The 11436-nt window shown below is 58.8% G+C and overlaps 2 protein-coding genes across 3 annotated transcripts; one reads left to right on the top strand and one right to left on the bottom strand.

Annotated features, from left to right (window-relative positions):
• Positions 1 to 471: 471 nt before the first annotated feature.
• PLK3 (polo like kinase 3) lies at positions 472 to 6585 on the bottom strand. 2 transcript variants are annotated; one of them, XM_031601283.2, is made up of 15 exons: positions 6349 to 6585; positions 5630 to 5737; positions 5435 to 5551; positions 4999 to 5128; positions 4832 to 4919; positions 4349 to 4444; positions 3626 to 3821; positions 3182 to 3308; positions 2719 to 2828; positions 2526 to 2643; positions 2346 to 2429; positions 2068 to 2230; positions 1839 to 1968; positions 1554 to 1679; positions 472 to 1254 (listed from the first exon to the last, which is right to left on the bottom strand). In XM_031601283.2, exons 1-15 carry the CDS (start codon positions 6508 to 6510, stop codon positions 1060 to 1062), a joined length of 1950 nt encoding a protein of 649 aa, XP_031457143.1. In that variant the 5' UTR covers positions 6511 to 6585; the 3' UTR covers positions 472 to 1059. The 2 variants fall into 2 exon arrangements, with proteins under 2 accessions (XP_031457143.1, XP_031457153.1); XM_031601293.2 differs by having other exon boundaries at positions 1554 to 1664; positions 6349 to 6583.
• Positions 6586 to 9197: 2612 nt separating this feature from the next.
• LOC116236097 (uncharacterized) lies at positions 9198 to 11272 on the top strand. The gene is made up of 2 exons (XM_031604606.2): positions 9198 to 9266; positions 9428 to 11272. Exons 1-2 carry the CDS (start codon positions 9248 to 9250, stop codon positions 10570 to 10572), a joined length of 1164 nt encoding a protein of 387 aa, XP_031460466.2. The 5' UTR covers positions 9198 to 9247; the 3' UTR covers positions 10573 to 11272.
• The last annotated feature ends 164 nt before the right edge of the window (positions 11273 to 11436 follow it).

Raw genomic sequence — 11436 nt, 5'->3', positions numbered from 1 at the left:
CTGTGCCCTGGGAGGCCATATCCTTTCCCACACTGCAGGCTGCTCCCAGGAAGAGATGGCAGCAGGAGGTGACAGATCATGTTCAAAGCAAGGCTGCAGAGCAGGATTAAGTCCCTCCTCTTTCCTGGCTTCACTCCCAGCTCACATCCCATTGCATCAGGCAGTGCAGAACATACCACAGCCTTCAGCTGGGAGTCACTCCCCCAGCTTTCCCCAGAACTGATACAATGGGGGATCACGTATCAGCAAGAGGCAGTGTTCCTCAGTCTTCCTTCCAGTCCCTACCTCAGCATCCAGACACTCTACCAGATCCCATCACCTGTCCCCTCCCCTCCTCCCACCACCTTCAGTTCCCTCACCTTGACAGTACTAAGCTCACCAGAAGCAGCCCTGGATGCTCTGCTCCACAGCCTTGAGAAACCACAAACATTTTATGACCTAAAACCCAACACTAAACAATATGAGAACAGATTGCCTTTACACAAATAAGGTTTTAATGAGGTAAGTCAGGGACAGGGGAGCTGCACATGGACAGATCAAGAAGAAAATAAATAAATTCCATATAAATAAGACGCATAAATAATCCCACCTGGCAGAGACTGCCTTGAAACAGGAAACCTGTCCTTAGCTTACAGCTATACAAGGGCTTCTTGAGGCAAGCCCACAGATCCCTTCCCCTGCTCTCTACCAAACCTCAAGTTGTACCAGACAATTCAGAACTGGGGGGCAGCCGGAGCCCAGCTCAGCCCCCTCCCTAGTGTAGGGGTTGTGGAATGGCACAAGTCAATCCATGCAGCCCTGGCAAAGCAGGCATTGCCCTACATCGCCTTGGAGGGCATCCTCTCTACCCTGCAGCACCAAGCCTTGAGCTTATGGCCATGCAGAAGGAAAGACAGTGATTGCCTACAGCCAGGGAGCAGCATAGATGTCCAGACCCACTGCCAGGACCACATCCACATGTCTTAGATCAGAGTCCAGCTGAGCACCACAACACCTCCCATCCCATGGGAGGGCAAGAGGAGACCCTCTACGTCCTGAGAAGGTCTCCAAAGCCCCATGCTAGGCATCAGCCCACTCCTGGAGGAGCTTGAGGATGTATCGGAGGCAGTGCTGGAGCTCAGGTGAACAGCCCAGCTCTTGGATGCTGCACAGCTTGTAGGTGTAGGAGTTACGCTCCCGGTTGATGTAAGTGACAAGGCATGAATGGTCAGGCTTGCTGATGATCACCTTGGTGTGGTCATTGTAGAAGTTCACCTGGGAGACAGGTGGGATCGGTTTAGCTCACACCTCCTGCAGCATAGCTGCATCCCAGCTCCCACCACACTTCCTGCCTCAACCTGCTCCTCCTCCCCAACCTGCCCAGGAGCAGCCCCACATCAGGAATGCACTGGGACTGGGGCACCTGATCAAAGCGTCATGCCTCCCAGGGGACTGGATGGGCTGTGACACCAGAGCAGCATCTCACACCCAGATGGGTCTCTGTATACAGGCTGCAGGAGTCCCGGGCTGGCTTTTTCCCCCCATAAGGGCTGGGGCATCCCTGCTGCACATACCTGTAGGGTGCCATTGCTAAAAAGCATGAGTAAGGCCTGGTCAGTCTTCACCCACTGCAGGAGGAGCAGGGCTGGCTGTCCAAGGTCATCTATGCTAGGCAAGTCACCTCCCTTCGAGAGAAACATCTGCATAAGGCATACTGTCACCAGGGTGTGCATGGCCAAATCACAGCAAACACCCACTGGGGTCTCTGCTAACAGGACATAGCCCCGTAGGAGCCCACCTGGCCAAACTCACATGGCACAGTCATGTCCCAGTGTCCAACCCAGCATCTCAGCACTCACCTTCATGAGATGCTGCTCCATATAGGATGCAAAATAGCGCAAGACACTCATCTGTCCACGCAGCTGCTCAGGGACAGCGGACACAGGGAATGCAAAGTGCTTGCTGTTGGTTGGGTTGTAATGCACTGTCCTGTGGAAAGCAGAACATGAGTTTCAAGGCCACCCAGCACCAAACCACCCTAGGCACAGCCTTCCCCCATCCCCGCCTACCCACAAGGGCACCGCTTACTTGTGGTTGGGGGACAGCATCATGTGTGTGCCATTGTTGAAGAGGACCCCAATGCTGTGGTTGGAGAGCTGGTAGCCAAAGCCATACTTGTTGGAGTAGTCCACCCACTTGCTCACCCAGACAAACTGTTCATGTCGGGCCAGGGAAGCCGGGTTTCTCTCCGCTGGTAGAGAAGAACAGAGTGAGCAGAGCAGGCAACCCCTCTCCAGCTCCTTGCCTTAGGGTCAGGCACCCAAAGCAGCACCCATGCCTGCATCCCACTAGCTCAGCAGGTTTACCTGGAGGCATGCAGGAGAGGCAGGTGCGCAAGAGCTGCACAGCAGACTCAATGATGGCAGAGGTGGTGATGCAGTCTTCAAAGGCTACAGATGGAAGATGACAAGCTGTGAGTCAGCTGGCCCCGCTATCAGTCAGGGCAGGGCAGGAAGCCCATGCTGGGACAGGGAGGAGCTGCTCACCCTCACAGCTGCTGGCCATGGTCCCACGGACAGAGGGGGATGTGGACTTGTGGGACGTCTCTTCCACCAGTGTCTCCACAGGGCTGGAGCCAGCACTACGGCAGGACACAGGAGTGGCCTGGAGAAAACCCAATGTTAGCACCATGCTGCTGACTCCCTCCAGGAGTGTGAAGGAACCCAGGGTTGCTCTTACCTCATTCCCCTCCACTGCCTTGCAGCTCATCTGCCGGCAGATGGATGTCTTCACCAGCCCAGTGACCAGCTTGGAGATATCATCCTTGTCTTCCAGAGAGCCTTTCTTGGCTGAGGAGAGAGCACACCATGAGTGTATCACAAGGAATAGGGATATTTGGGCCACCCCTCCCCATAGCACAGCCCATGGGGTGAGGATGGTGTCAGGCTGCTGCCTCCCACTTTCACTTCCCCATTCTCATGGGGCACAGGCTGCCCAGGAGGAACTGCCCCATGGGTTGCAGCACATTATCTGCTCACTGGGTGCACACCCCAGCAGGCCACCAGCACCAGAAGGGCAGGGATAAGCCAGCAGGTGCTGACCCCAGGTAGGGGAACAGAGACCCATCCTAAGACTCTCTAGAGAACAGGACATACATCTCCATGGGGAAAAGGGTCATCTGGAGGCTTTCACATACACTCACCCTTTGGTTTCTTCTTCCTAAAGAGCGTCTTGGTGACTTTAGCAAACAGACTCTTGGCTGGGTTGGGGGCACACAGCTCTGGAGCCATCACACAGCTGCTGGGAGGGAGCTTCTCGGGTGTGTAACCCTGCAGGGAGGTCATAGCAGAGGGTTGATTTCCATAACCCGTATGAAGCAACTGCCCTGGGCTGACCACAGCCCTCCTGACAGCAGCTTGCATTTCCGACCATCCTTGGCTCCGGGCCTGGCATTAGGTATCAGCTCTATGGGATATCCTGTGGGATAGGGCAGCAGGGAGCACAGCAGATCCCTTGAATCCTCTGCTGGCATTTGCGTAGCACAGCAGTTGCTTTGTTTCTTAATAGGCACTCAAGGACATCACCCCAAACTCCATGCCAGCAGCAGCCCAGCCCCAAAGCCTCATGCAGGGTCCTTCATACTCACCTTGAAGAACTCATGGTCCAGAATCTCATCAAGTGTGAGGCGGTCCTGGGGATTGCGCTTGAGGATGCCAGCAATGAGGTGCCTGGCAGGCAGCGAGAGGAAGGTGGGCAGGATATAGTCCACTTGCTTGATGTACCTATAGGTCTCCTTCAGGTCCAGGGTCTCAAAGGGAGGGTTCCCACACAGCAAGGTGTACCTGGGAGGGGACACACATGCCACTGTCATCCTCCCTCTGGGTTTGTGACTCAGCAGCACTTGGAGCAAGGAAATTATGGCGTTCAGTTGCCACACCGGGCTGGGAACACCACTTCCAGCCTGGGCACATCCGGCCACGCTCCCTCCTAGTGACTGTTTGGGGCAACAGGCGAGGAACATGGGGGCTGGGGACAGCTCTGCTGCCCTGCCCCGCAGCGGAAAGTGTGCAGGAAGCCTGCGGGCTGTGAAGGGCTCGAGTCACTGAGGTGATCGTTCCCCATACAAACAAGCCAGCAGCTGCTGCCAACCACCAATACTTTCCGTTGTTTACGACACTCGGAGTGTGACGAACACCCTGCAGCAGAGCTCAGCACAGCACAGCCTGCTGCCTGCAGCTCTCAGCCCCCAAGCACTGTCACAAAGCAGGGTCCTCTCCTCCCTCTTGTCTTTTGAGAAAGGCAAAAATGCCATGGGACCTCCTCCTTGGGGCACCCCAGAGCCCTGCCTGCCCCTTCCCCATGCACTTACATGACACAGCCCAGCGACCATACATCCGACTCGGGGCCGTGCCCTTGCCGCAACAGCACCTCAGGGGCCAGGTAGTTGGGGGTCCCACATATTGTCCTGTTGGCAGACACTGGGTCAAGAGCTTGCTCTCATCTTCCCACTTCCTTGAGTGGGAGATCCAGCTGGCAGCCTGTTTCCAACCCCCACCCCCGACTATGAGCTCCCCCCAGCTCCCAGGGCTCAGCAGCAGCTGCTCCTAACAAGCTGCAGGGAATAACTTGTCCTAGACACAGCACGGAACAGGGCCTTTGTGTCCCAGCCTGTGCACCCGGCCAGCACAATGGCCATAGCGAGCGCATTGTTCTCCCTGCAGGCTGCAGGCACGCTCTGGAGAAGCCACAAAAGCCCCCAGCCCCCTCTCCTTGTCTGCAGCTGGGGCCATGAGGCTGCCCCTACCCCATAGCCCAGGGAGCCATAGGAAGATGACAGAAACCCCAGACTTACTTCTTCTTTTGGTCAGAGGCATCCTGGTACGCAGCCAGACCAAAGTCCCCCACTTTCAGCTCCATGTTCTCATTGATGAAGAAGTTGCCTGCGAGACAAAGGCAGTGTATCGCTGCCAGCCCCTTCAGAGCAGCCCTGAACTATTCCATCCCCGCCGTGCCACTCACCCAACTTGAGGTCCCGGTGCAGGATGCCCTTGAGGTGGAGATATTTGAGGCCTGAGATGATTTGTTTGAGGTAATAGCGCACTTCGGGCTCCAGCAGAGTGTGGCGGGCCTTCCAGATGTGGGCCAGTGACTGCAGAGGGAAAAAGAAGTCAGCACGGCGAAGGGGGGGGGCACAAGGAGCAGGAAGGGGCAGTTCAGGAATTGCACAGTCACTGTCTTAGGATCACTCAACCTTGCTCTTTGCAAGGTTGAGGCTGCTCAGCACTACCAGGGGAGCTCCTGGATTTGTGGGGCCATACTGGGGCTCCCAGTGCCATAGAGAAACACACAGTGCAACCAGGCAGGGTTGGCTCAGGTGGGTGATAGAGTGTTAAAGAAGCAGAGCATTAACATGGCATCTCAGGACCCAGAACATGGGGACTGCTACAGCCCTTACCTTCCGACTGCAGTGCTCCAAGAAGATGTAGATGCTCTCCGCATCCTCAAAATAGTGGGAGAACTTGACGATGTGCTTGTGGTGCAGGTCACGGTGCAGCTCAATCTCATTGGTGATCTGGAAGGGAGCAGCAGAGGTGAACAATGCAGGGCAACCTCAACACAACCCCAGCTCCCCACTGGGGCCAACACTCACCTTCTCCCGTTGGTGGGGTTTAGCCACCCGGCTGTGAGGGATGACCTTCACGGCATAGGTTTTGTTGCTGGAGAGGTCCGTCATCTCATAGCATCGTGCAAAGCCGCCCTACAAGAGGAAAGACACGCAAGGATGGGTGAGAGGCAGCCTTCCTCCTTCTCACTGCTGGCTCACTCACTAAGATCTGAACTGTGATGCTCTCAAATAGGGATTTTCTCAACTCAGTTCCTGTAAAACCTCCACCGCGTTTGTGCTCCCACCATTACCGAACTCTAGATTCTTTCTGGATGACGGCTCACCCGGAAAGCCCTATGCAAGGCAAGGGGGAACGGAGGCTACCGAGAGCGGCACGCCGGAGACAGGTTTTTCCTGCCGTGATGTCAGCCCCGAATCTGCACACTCAGCTGCCGGGCCGGGCCGGGAACAGGCAGCCGCCTCCCACACACGCCTCGCAGCGGGAGGAAAAGTTGCGTGTGCCGCAGCGGCCCTGGGAAGCGGGGTGGGAACTGGCGGCCCACGCACGGCCCCGCGGGGCGACCCGAAACCGATGTGCGCTGCGATAGATAGGCGGGGGCCGAGCCGGCCCGGCCGATCCACCGCTCCCGGAGCTCTAAACGGAGGGGCCTCGCTCAGCCCTCTCCCTCCGAACCGGGCGGTGGCTTCCGGCCGCAACGAATTACCGCACATCCCTCCACGACCCCCTCCTCCCCGATTGGTACCTTTCCCAGCAGGCGGCCCTTGCAGTAGGAGCGGCCGGAGAGCGGGTCTGTGATGATGCGGGTGGGCTCGGCCGGCCGGGCCGACGGCGGTGCCGGGGTGGGAGCGGGCTGTGCGGGGAGGCAGGTGGCGAGGAGCGGGGGGAAGAGGCCGGCGTTCTCCATGGCTGCTCCTCCGCCACCGCCGCGCCCCGTACACGTGGCCCCGCCGCCACCGCGCGCTGTCGTTGCCGCGCCGGGGATCCCGCCCGGCTTTATCAATGGGCGCGATGACGTCACCCGCACAGCCACGCCCACTCCGCCCCGTCTCGGCCACGCCCACGCCGTGCTCTTAAAGGGGCAGCGGCACGCAACAAGGTGGGCGGTGTGTGGCTATCGCGGGGTGCGCGGAGCCCCCTCCTCATGTGCTTCTGGGTGGGATTACAGAGCCGTATGTTGGCCACGGGTCTTGACTTCTTGGACGTAGGCCCCAGAGCCCCCTGACGCTGAATGTGGTGGGTCACAGCCCATCCAAGGTAGGGTGCTGGAGACACGGGACAGTGGAAGGAAGAGATGGGCTGTGCAGCCACACTGTCCTTTGGGCAGACACCCTTCTGGTACGCTTTGTCCTGGCCTGTGCACAGCCCTGTGCCCCAGTGGCCTTCATGCTGTCCCCTGTGACTGCACACAATGTCCAGTTCAGGACTCGGGACACCTATTCTCATCCCCCAGCTCCTGGGCACTATGGGTCCGAGTTTGGCAGTGCTGACCCCATGCAAGCTGGTGACTGCCCAGGGCAGTGTGTCACCGAGGTGTTATTCTGTAATGACCCTAAGGAGGACACATCCCTGTGTAATCCAGAATAGGCCAAGGAGGAATGTGGGGCAGCAGGAGTGGCCAGAAACCTGTGCACCCTCCATCCTGGGTCAGCAGTATTGCAAAAGCCCCTGTAAAGCAGATCCCACTGCCCTCCCCCTGCTCTGGGGGACCGTGTGCATGTCCCTCATTCTGTGCCTCAGTTTCCCCTCTGCTCCCTTGAGGCAGCTCAGGGCTCCACTCACTGATGCTTGCTGTGCCCCCAACCATGCTAAAGATTTGACACGATCACTTCTGTACAACCAGTGCCCTGCATCCTTCAGGGTGCTGCAGGCAGGCCGAGCAAACCCGCTTTGGGGGGAGAGTTGAAGTGATCTGAATCTGCTTGCTTTTTTCTCAGATTTCAACCTTTTGCAGCGGAAACACATGCCCACGCGCTGCCTGGCAGCAAACACAGGTTCTCCCTTTGGGGAAACAGATGGTTTCCACCAGGGCCCCAGGGCTCCCTGTATGCGGTGGCGTCACGGGGCACCTCTGGTTTTCTGAAGGAGGCCCCAACACGGGGCTCCCCAACACGGGGCTCCCCAGGCAACATGGAGCTCCCCAGGCAGAGCCTTTGGTGGCAACGTGGGGGCGGGGGCACCCGGGGGTGCAGGGAGGCCCCAGGGCCCTGCAGGGATTGACTGCGTGGTCTCCTGCTGAGAGAAACAACTCTAGGTGGGCTCAGGGACTTAAGTGGGTGCCCACATTCCCCCATATCCCCCCACACTCCCTCCATGGGATGGAAGGAGATCAGGATCTGCTCCTCCTCCACTTGCAGCTCAGCCCTGCATGGTGCACGAGGGCAGGAGAGCACCACAGATGGGTGTTTTGCCATGTGGGTAGGAAGAGAACATGGTATAATAGCAACAGCCTGGAGAAGAGGGGCTCTGAGGCCACCTTTCTCCTGCCTGCAGCTTTTTGGTTGGAGATATGGGCAGAACAGAACCTCTTTAGAAAGGTTCCTCTCCCCCCCCTCCCCCCAAAAAGGACCCCTCTGATGATGCTAAGTGGCAGCAGGAGCTGGTTAGCAAAACTGTGGCTGATGCACAGTGCACCAGGGTGTTGGAAGGACTCTGGAAGAGAGGAGCTGCCCAGGGTTTGTGACCTTCTCAGGAGTAGGGTCTTCCCCCTCCCTTGTCCCTCTCACCGTACAGATCATGGGGCTGCAGCTGCTGAGGAGGAAGGGGAGGTTATTGAGTGGGGGAAGGAAGCAGGATGAGCTGCTGGGGGTGTGCAGAGGGCAAGCTGCAAATCCTTCCTGCGAGGAGATGTCAAAGGACCCAGATCCCTCCGAATTAAGGAAGCACTTGGATTTGGGGTGTGCAACGTGGTCCAAACTGGGCAGAGGAGGAGAACCCTCCTTCCCCCCAGGCTTAAGCGATGTTGTGCCATGTGCCTCAGTTTCCCCAGCTCCTCGGGGCACTGAGCACACACACACATTCTGGGGTATGGAATTCCCTCTCTGGTACTGCTTTTCTTGTGGGTTGTGCTGCTGTGTCCAAGCCTGGCACCTCCTTCCCGTCCGGGGAGCTGTGAGGGGTGGAAGAAAATTGTAAGGACCTGGAAGGGTGTACCTTTGGTCTCCATCTCACGAACATGGCCACCCACGGCAGGACTGGGTGCTGCACCCACACGCAGGTGGGCACTGGACAGGAGGAGTCCTGTCCCCCTCCCTGGGAGAAAGGGATTGGGCAGAGCCCTGAGTCTCACAGGATCTGAGGGTACGGAAGGGGCTGGTGGTGCACACAGCCTGTGGGGATGGGGGAAAGTTGGAAAGGGTTCTGCAGGGGGGATGGATAGGGAGAGGTGTTTGAGTATGGGATTTTTGGGGTGGGCGGGAGAGTGGATGAGATGTAGGGGGAGGGGGGAGGGGGCGGCACGGCGCAACCGGAGGGCTCGCAGTGTGTAAGAGCCCGGAGAGAGGGGACGGAGCAGAGGGACCGAAGGCCGAGCACCGCTGGGCCGGGCCCGGGGGCGGTCGGGTTCCGGCGGGGCCACCCCCGCGGCGAGGCGGAGCCGGGCGGCGGCGGTGCGGCGTCGGGGAGCGCGGAGCGGCCCCGGGAGCATGGGGCGGGCGGCGGCAGGTGAGGGCGGTGGCTTCGGGGCGGGGGGGACCGAGAACCGGGAGGGAGCAGCGCGACGGGGCAGGGACGGGGGTGCGGGGACAGAACGCGGTTACGGGCGGAGGGACCGCTCCCCGTGCTGATCACGCAGTGGGGTGCCCATCTCCTGTGCCCTCTCCCAGGCATCGTGCCCCTGTTCTGGGGCGGCCTCCTGCTCGCTGCCAGCCTCGCCCTAGAGCCGGCACCGGAGAGTTGCAACTGCACCCATCCTGTGGACTTCGAGGCGTTCCGCACAGCTCCGCCCGCCGAGAGCTGCTGCCTCAACTTCACTGGATCCAATGTCACCCACCTGGATTGGAGAGTGCTGGCGGCGGTGCAAGGGCTGCGCCAGCTCTACCTCTCACACTGCAGCATCTCAGCCATCAGCAACGCCCAGGAAGTCCCCCCAGCCTTGGAGGTCTTGCACTTAAGTCACAACCAGTTGGAGAGCATTCCCAGAGGCTTTCTGGAAGATGCCCCTAATTTGAAAGTCCTCTATCTGGATGGGAACCAGCTCCAGGAGCTGCCCACATCCTTCCTGAAAGCCTCAACTCAGCTCCAGGAACTCCACCTGGGGTTCAATGCACTGACCTCCCTCCCCCCTAATCTCCTGCATCCATCCCTGCTGCAGCTGCAGCTCTCCAACAACAGCTGGGAGTGCAGCTGTGCTTTGCTGGATGCCCTGCAGGGCACCCCCAGCCTGCCTGCCCAGCTCACCTGCCATACACCGGAGCGGCACCGCGGTGCAGAGCTGCAGAGCATCCCACGGGACGAGCTGTGCCAGCAGCACCACAGCCTCACCGCCCTCTTCATCTGCCTGCCTCCCCTCCTCATCCTCGCAGCCATCACCTGCTGCTTCTGCAGGAGGAAGAGGAAAACCAACTACAGCCTTGGGAGCAGCCACACGGCCCCAACAGAGAGGGGCAACGTGCCCGTGTGCCCCGAGCCGCACCGCTACGTCCCCTATGAGCCAACCAGTGCCCCCTCCAAGAGCGAGGGGAAGGTGCAGCGGGGCAGCCGGGTGCTGCTGCAGCCCCCCGAGGAGGGCAGCAGGGACCTCTATGAGGAAGTGGAGATCCAGGTGGGATCCCATGTTCCAACCTATGATGAGCAGCGGGAGAGCCCTGAGACAGAGGGGGACACAGTGAGTGTCACCGATGTGCTGAAGGACTCCACTGACCGGGAGAAGATCTACATGAACCAATCGACCGACTATTACAACCTGGTGCCTGGCATTGAGCTGGAGGACTCGGACAACCTGGAGTATGAGAACATCGAGCTGCACTGATGGGTAGCTGGGCTGGGCTTTGGGATTTGGCTGGAACATACTGGTGGCTGTGGATGGGGGATGCACAGACCAATTCTTGCACTGGCTGTTTGCAGAGCTGCACCTCCAAATTGCCACCCCTCCTGCTGCATTCTCCTATATGTTCCCCATGCTTGCACCGGGCAGGGCACAGGGAGTTTTCTATGGGCTGATGGTGTACAGGGACAGAAGGCACCCAGGGAGAAGAGGTGGGGCTGTCCTGTCTGTACAACAGCACTGTATGCACCAGACCCTCTGAGCAGGACCTCTGTCCTCTCTGCATTCAGCTGCATCCAGCACAGCTCTGCTGCTTCCCAGCCCACAGATAATGGGGCCCAGAGACAAGAAATGAGATCTGCTTACAGGGTCCCACATGGGCAGCCTGGAACAGCCCTGTCTGCTCCCCCAGCACACCCTGCCATGCCCACTCATTGTACATGTGCACACATGCATGTGTGAGCACTGGGCACAGGTGGGCTCAACTGGGGCCACGTTAGCAAAGTGCTCGTGGGGTGCAGCCTTCCCTGCCCTGGAGCAGCCAACGCAAAATAAATCATTGTACTCCTGGCAGCTTGGCTGCACCCTGTCTCTTGATTCAGGGCAGCAGGTGCCAACCTGTGTGACCGAGGCTGTGATTTATGGCCCACTGGTAGAAGCTGTGGGCACAGTGTTCGGGTCAGGAAGGGTTGTTGGAGGGCTGTAAATTATCTCCATTAACTCCACCCACGGGTGTCCCAGCTCTACTGCAGCCCCGTGTCCTATACCTGTGCCTCAACATCATGAGAAAGAAAAGGGGCAGCAGGGGGATGTATGAGGGGCATTTCTTGCACTGGAAGCCCCCAGCTC

The sequence above is a fragment of the Phasianus colchicus genome, chromosome 9 (assembly GCF_987193195.1).
Source record: "Phasianus colchicus chromosome 9, bPhaCol1.hap1.1, whole genome shotgun sequence".
Lineage (NCBI taxonomy): Eukaryota > Metazoa > Chordata > Aves > Galliformes > Phasianidae > Phasianus > Phasianus colchicus.
This window is presented reverse-complemented; position numbering and strand designations above follow the sequence as displayed.

Excerpts from the sequence above, each read along its gene's own strand:
- PLK3 (XM_031601283.2), bottom strand. The coding sequence starts at position 6,510 with ATGGAGAACGCCGGCCTCTTCCCCCCGCTCCTCGCCACCTGCCTCCCC. Across the intron at positions 5,552-5,629 it reads AACCCCACCAACGGGAGAAG|ATCACCAATGAGATTGAGCT; the intron begins GTGAGTGTTGGC and ends GCTCCCTTCCAG. Across the intron at positions 2,231-2,345 it reads CCTCTCCTGCATGCCTCCAG|CGGAGAGAAACCCGGCTTCC; the intron begins GTAAACCTGCTG and ends CTTCTCTACCAG.